This window comes from Palaemon carinicauda, chromosome 13 (assembly GCF_036898095.1).
Source record: "Palaemon carinicauda isolate YSFRI2023 chromosome 13, ASM3689809v2, whole genome shotgun sequence".
Classification (NCBI taxonomy): Eukaryota; Metazoa; Arthropoda; class Malacostraca; order Decapoda; family Palaemonidae; genus Palaemon; species Palaemon carinicauda.
In genome coordinates, this window is record NC_090737.1 from 63882866 (window position 1) to 63890182 (window position 7317).

At 39.2% G+C, this 7317-nt stretch overlaps 1 protein-coding gene across 1 annotated transcript; it reads left to right on the plus strand.

The window, feature by feature from the left end:
• The first annotated feature begins 603 nt into the window (after window positions 1-603).
• LOC137651957 (putative uncharacterized protein DDB_G0290521) lies at window positions 604-2011 on the plus strand. Its single transcript, XM_068385165.1, has 2 exons — window positions 604-1171; window positions 1580-2011. The coding sequence occupies exons 1-2, from the start codon at window positions 698-700 to the stop codon at window positions 1874-1876; spliced, it is 771 nt and encodes a 256-aa protein (XP_068241266.1). The 5' UTR covers window positions 604-697; the 3' UTR covers window positions 1877-2011.
• Window positions 2012-7317: the final 5306 nt, after the last annotated feature.

Consider the following 7317-nt stretch of genomic DNA (forward strand, 5'->3'; position numbering starts at 1 on the left):
GGAGAGAGGCAATCATATGACTTTCATGGGGATTGTTAATGCTGCAGGGCATGGTTTCCTTCCAGTGTTTATCATCGCACGAAAGAAGATGAATGCTGATTTTCAGAGAGGGACTACTCCTGGAACCACAGTGCTCTTGCAGGCTAACGGTTGGATGGACCATGAGCGTTTCGTGCAGACACTCGAGCATCTCCATAAGGTGTCTTATTCTTCAGTGGAGAATAAGATACTGCTGATAATGGACAATGCCGAGTGTCACATGAGCATTCATGTGGTTGAGTATGCGATACAGCATGGCATCGTAATTGTCACGCTGCCACCTCATACTACAGCCAAACTCCAGCCATTAGATGTAAGTGTCTTTGGCCCCTTCAAGTCTGTCCTGCGATCCATTCAGGACGATTTTAAACTTTCAAACCCTAACGTGCCCATCACGGAACATATGTTGCCAGAGATGGCGTGCAAGGCCTGGGACAAGGTTTGTAATGTCACCAACATCACCAATGGGTTTCGCGCTACTGGCATCTTTCCCGTCAACCGCAACATGTTTCCAGATGATGCGTTTGCTGGGGCAGAAGTCACAGAGCAGGCCACTCCTGATGATGATGATGATTTGCCACAAACTGTTGCCGCACCCTTGACACCAGTTCCATCGGAGCCTGACCAACCTCAGCCTGGACCATCTGGAATAGGTAGGATGTCACCAGCCTTCTCTGCTTCAGCGTCTAGGGCTAACACTCCTGAAGCAGCACTCCAACCTCGGCAGACTCCTACTCCAACACCTTCATCTCCTCCAATTCCCGACGTCACTCCCGAAGCTGTGCAGCCCTACCCGAAGGCTCGTCCCCGCCCTGCTGCTAGAGGGCGCAAGAAGATCCGCGCCTGCATCCTGACTGAGGATGAGGAGGCTCTTAGCCAGCTGCGGGACAAGGAGGAGAAGAAAGCAGCCAGAGAGGAGAAGAAGCGGAGGTTGCAGGAGAAGAAGAGAGGGCAGGAGGCACGACAGGCGGCTAAGAGGAGGAGGTCTGAGCCAGTTGAGGCGAGCAGCAGTGATGAGGAGGCTATCGACAATCCTGCACTCTGTGACGACTCATCTGAATATTCAGATGAGATTGCAGAAGAGCTCGAGTTTGATGCTGCCTCCTATCCATTCGTCCAGAAGGAGCCAGAGGTGAGGGACTCTTTTTTAATATTTCAAAATCTGTAGCCTAGCCTAGGCTAGATTATGTTCATCTATTGCATAAGTAGGCTAAGTCTAGAAGAAAATTTCTATTCAATTGTCAAATTTAGTATCCGAGCTGAATGGCTTGGTTTTAAAGCCAAATTCCTTATTCATTCATTCCATAGGCTAGGCTATTCATTCTTTTTTTTTCATATTTCAAAATCTGTAGCCTAGGCTATCCTAGCCTAGATTATGTTCATCTATTGTATAAGTAGCCTAGCCTAAGTCTAGAAGAAAATTTCTATTCAATTGTCAAATTTAGTATCCGAGCTGAATGGCTTGGTTTTAAAGCCAAATTCCTTATTCATTCATTCCATAGGCTAGGCTATTCATTTTTTTTTTCATTTTTTCCCCCAGGTGGGTGACTTTGTCCTGGTCCAGCTTCTCTTCCAGGGGAAGAGGTCTGAGGAGCTTGTCCACTTTGTGGGCAAGGTCATTTCCCTGGAGGAAGACGGGCAGCAGCTGCAGTTGGACTTCCTCAGGATAAGGTCGCCCTTGCTGAAGGACACCTTCCACTTCCCAGCCATCGGGGATGTCGACAGTGTCGACCGCAGCAGGGTGTTGGGGGTCCTCACAGTCAGCACGGGGACCACCCAACGACAAGCAAACCTCATCAAGGTCCTCCCTCCCTTGAGGGACTTTAACATGCATTAGTTTTAAGTCATTCACTTTAAAATGCATTAGTTTTAAGTCATTCACTTTAAGATTCATTAGTTTTAAGTCATTCACTTTAACATGCATTAGTTTTAAGTCATTCACTTTAACATGCATTAGTTTTAAGTCATTCAGTTTCCCATTTTTGTTTAATATATATTTTTTTGTATTACATTGAGATTTTGCTACCAATTGTTTTATTCCACCTTTCAGTGTCATGTTCTGGATGTTTTTACTAAGAAAAAATATAAAACATTGGTTTAAGTGTGTTTTTGGTGGACCAAAACATCCGTCCGGGTTGAGACCACAACCCCGTCCGTGGTCTCGACCCGGACAGAGAATTTTGGATTTTAAAAACGGCTGTAAAACCCAAAATATAATATCTACAGATATGAGACTCATAGCATAAGATGGGTCATTAGTTAAACTTTCTTTTAAGCACAAAACCTCTCCTGTAGCTCAATAACTTTTTTTTTATGAATATTATTCATTTTACTGTCCGGGTCATGAACACATCACTATATATATATATATATATATATATATATATATATATATATATATATATATATATATATATGTATGTATACATATAAATATATATATATATATATATATATATATATATATATATATATATATATATATATATATATATATATATATATATATATATATATATATATATATATATATGTAAAACCTTAAAAAAACTAATTTCCAGTCAGAAATGTAGCTATCGTTTAAATACCAATTTATGAATATAAACGATTATCTTTGTTTCTTAAAGGAGAGCTAAAATTCTTACATGGACTGGCAAGGTCTTAAAGAGAAACGTAGTAGTGATAAATAAACTTTGAAATAGAATTAACAAAATATTTGACAAAAATAACAAATGAAAAAGGTAAATGAATGAAATAAAAATATAAAAAAGACACTTCTCTCATCTTACTCAAGAAAAAAGGAAGAGCATGGTTTTAAACAAACGTAGAAGTAATGAATAAACTCTAAAAGAGATTAAAAAAAAAAACACACACACACGCGAGAAATAAGGATAAAAATAATTGAATGGATAGGGGAAAGATAAAAATTAAAGTAATTTCAACTTTCTCAAGAAAGATGTATTTTCACTATGCTCGAACTTGTTTGATTACAAACATAATTGAACAATCTGGTCACAGCCTGAATAAAACCATACGAAAGAAAAGACGAAGCTCCTAAAATTCATTGCATATCCAGTAGTATTGAATGCTTTGCAGTATTGCAAGATATGAAAGAAAAGGATGGGCAAAAGCAGGATAAATGTTTCACAGTTTGTATAATGAGCTAGTTTACGTTCGTAAAATTGAGTAAATATGGGGCTAAATAGGAAAACAGTATTCTAAACATGGAAAAATAATATAACATACTTGATTTCTTATCTAGGAAAAATTAAGCAATGTAGTTGCCATAGGCAAAATGAACTATTCCTGCTCTTCGGGGACTCATGAGTTAGTATGTTACCTTCTTTTCACTGCCTCATTCATTATTTTACATAAAGTGCCAACATTTTTGCACAAGAACTGCTGGTAACTTCATAGAAACATAAATTTCTTAGCGAAGTTTATTACCTTGGAGATGAAAAGTTGATTCTCGACAGGAAAACATTTCACTGCGCTAGATAAATTTACTCAGCATCTTTCATACATTTTCGTACAATGAGCCTGGTAAAAATCAAAATATTCAAACATGCTTAAATTCAGAAATCTGAAAAGCACTTTATATGATAGAAAACCATTTAGGGGGACGTTTTAGATACAAAAAGGAAGCTTAAACAAGAGCATAATAGAATTAGATAATTCAACCATTAGGATCTAACTTATTCATCTTTTGATGATTTTTTCCTATTACTACTTTTGATTGATATAGACCTCATTTAATAATAAGTTCACAAATGTTGATATGTATTGAAATAAAATTAGCTTCTTATTTTAGCTATCGTTTAAAGATTAGAGTGAACAGAGGAAACAATTATTGCATAAAATTTCAAGCAAACAGAGACTAAAAACGCTAGTGTGGATAATCATATCACGGGACGTATGAATGCGACGTTTTAAAGAGTGAAGCTGTTCAATCATAGCTGTTTTCATAATAATGTTATTTGTTTTGGGATATTGGACCTGTCAGAGCTTGACCTTCACTAGTATTCGTGAGGTTGAGGGATGTTAGTGAATGAATTATCTTGTAAATGACAAGGGTGTAAATATCCTACCCGTCATTTTGCGATAATGTTCAATATACGACTCCGATTGGAAGGTAAATATATTTATTTGACCTGGAAGCCTTTTATATTTTTTGAATTATTTTCTCTTGATTAGAATATGATCTCCTCAATGCATATGTGATGTAAAGGATTTCCGAGTCATCGGCATGTAGACACAGGGGGCTGAAGTAGCTTGATTTAGCAAACAAATACAATCTTCCACATCACCAGAATATGGTTACCTGTAAATTACCTTGATAAAACTTTGAGTGAAATTTAAAGGAAACAGTAAAATACAAATCATTTGAAATCTGACTTACATTGATGTTATCATTCTTTTTTCCTTTTATCCCCAGTGCAGCTAATATCAACCGGCTAAAGTCAATAAAAAAAATACATTTAAATTAAAGTAAAACCCTAATAAAATTGCAATAGAGAAATTTAGAGTATATGAATGAAGTAAACCCGGTGTATCCAGAACTAAGGTTTTATTCAGTTAACAATTTCACTGCAGTTATACCCTGCAAACAACAAAACAGACACATTATCAGACACAGACATAAACATTGATAAACACTTGTGCTAACTAAGAAGGTACATACATCACACCGCTTATGAACGACAGGATAATATAAACAGGTTTATTTTTACCACATTCTTCCCTTCTGAGTTGAGTTCACGTGGAGTAATCCTGAAGGTACTTTTGAGGTTGCCTTACTCTCTCTGACCTTCGAAGTGGAGGAGGTGAGGCTACCTGTTGAGGCACTGTACGTGAGTCGTTAAAAGTGTCATTCTGAGGAGCAGTATCCACATGGGAGATACCGCATGCAATCTCCTGGGGTGTATTTGTAACTGAAAATTCCTTAGGAACCTCGGACTGAGGTACAGGATCCCCAGCATCTGTACTTTCTCGGTTGTCAGTAGCCATAGGAGCAAGATGTCTTAATGAAACCGTAGTCGCCCTACCATCTGAAAGCTTCACATGAGCATACTCGGGGTTCGCCCCTACGATTTCAACCTCATCCACCAAGGGGTAGTTCTTGCTGTGTCTTACATGACGTTTCAGGAGAGCACGTCCTCCTTGGATGAGCCAAGTAGGCAACGATTGGCCTGTGGTGGACCTTCTACTATGCAGGAAAAGGCACTCATGAGGAGTACTGTTCGTGGAAGTGCACAACGAGGAGCGTATAGAATGGAGATTATCTAGGAGAACACTTTTTCCACTGAGACACATCAGGGTTTCTTGTCTTAAGGGCCAATGTTAGAGTTTTCCAAATAATTCCATTATATTTTTCTGCCTGATCATTCCCTTTATGGTTATAAGGTGTAGTGCGACTGGTAGCTACACCTTTCTTCATTAGGAAATCCTTCAGCTCTTCAGACATGAAAGATGCTCCCCTGTCAGTGTGGATGTATGCTGGCATACCAAACAAAGCAAATAGTTGCACCAAACAAATGATGACAGTTCTAGTGGTCATATCAGCACAAGGAAAAACAAAAGGGAACCTTGAAAATTCATCCACAACCGTGTGGATGTACTTGTTTCTACATTGAGAGGGAACTGGGCCTTTGAAATCTAAGTTCAGCCTTTCGAATGGCTGGGTTGCTTTGATCAGTTGTCCCGAGTATTTGAAGAATCGAGGTTTGAGCTCTAAACACACTTGTCAAGGGGTGGTAATTTTCTCCATTTCTTCTATCAAGTAAGGAAGATTTCGCCCTCGGATGAAATGCATCATACGAGATATTCCTGGGTGACATAGGATTTCAAGAATTTCTCGGAGTTTATCAGAAGTAGTGGCACCACAGATGCGGGAGAGAGCATCAGCTGGTATGTTCTCTGTTCCTAGACGGTATACTATATCATAGTGAAAACATGAGAGTTCAACTCTCCACCTTGCTATTTTGTCATTTTTTATTTTACTGTTTGATTTAGAGTTAAACATAAACTTTACACTACGCTGGTCCGTGATGAGCTTGAAATGGTTTCCAATTAATTAGTGTCTCCACTTCCTCAATGCCTCCACTATGGCATAAACTTCCTTTTCCACTGCATAATGTCCCTGTTCACTGTGAGTGAGAGTGCGGGAGAAAAAAGCCACTGGGCGATTATTCTGTGTTAGAGTAGCTGCTATCGCATGACCTGAGGCGTCCGTTTCCACAGTAAAAAGAGAGGAGGGATCAATAGCCGTTACCACAGCACTAGCAATGTCTTTCTTCAAGTTCCTGAGAGCTTGCAGTGCTTCAGTTGATAAAGGAAAACCATTGGCTTGTGTGAGAGGGTGGATTTTCTCTGAAAAGTTTGGGATCCATCTTGAGTAATGTGCAAGCAATCCCATGGTCATGCGAAGAGAAGCTGCATCCTTTGGGGGTGAAAGTTTCCACAGTGGTTGCAAACGTTCTGAGTCGGGTTTAATTTCCCCATCCGTTACTGAATACCCAAGTAATTTAATGGTTCTGACTTTGAAGTCACACCTGCTGTGGTTTAGAGTCAGGTTTTACTCCACGACCACCTTCAAAAACCTTCTTAAATTCTGGTCATGCTCCTCCTCTGTCTCACCAAACACAGTAACATTGTCTACATAACCAAATGTACCACCTACTTTTTCTTTCCTAAGGATTTCGTCAAGCACACGTTGAAAAGCTGCTACTCCATTTTTCACTCCAAATAGAATGCGATTGAACTCATAAAGTTTACCCCCAGCTTCAAATGCAGTGTACGGTCTCTCTCCTTCTCTTATTGCAACCTAATGGTATGCACTTTTCAGATCTAAGGTACTGAACACCTTGTACCGTGTAATGTTGTTCACTATCTCATCGATATTTGGCAAGGGATAAGCATCAAGCTCAGTGAACCTGTTTATAGTACGAGAGTAATCTACAACCATCCTCCTTTTCTGATTCTCCCCTGATGTTACCAGCACTTGAGCTCTCCAAGGAGAATTACTAGGCCTTACTATTCCTTCCGATATCATACGCTCAATCTCGGCTTCAATGAACTTCTTGTCACTCAAAGGGTATAGTCTTGACTTATTAGCCACTGGTCTACAATCTGGTGTCAGGTTCTTGAAAAGGAAAGGAGGGGACACCTTAACAACACCTAGTGAACATAACTTTAAGGGAGGTTTCTCTCCTCCAAAATCCATTTCCAGACCAAAATATTTCCTCAGGAAGTCATGCCCTAGAATCACATCACTACATA

Bases quoted from the DNA above. Each gene is read 5' to 3' on its own strand.
- LOC137651957 (XM_068385165.1), top strand. From the start codon at position 698: ATGTCACCAGCCTTCTCTGCTTCAGCGTCTAGGGCTAACACTCCTGAA. The intron at 1,172-1,579 runs GTGAGGGACTCT...TTTTTCCCCCAG, and splicing joins TCGTCCAGAAGGAGCCAGAG to GTGGGTGACTTTGTCCTGGT.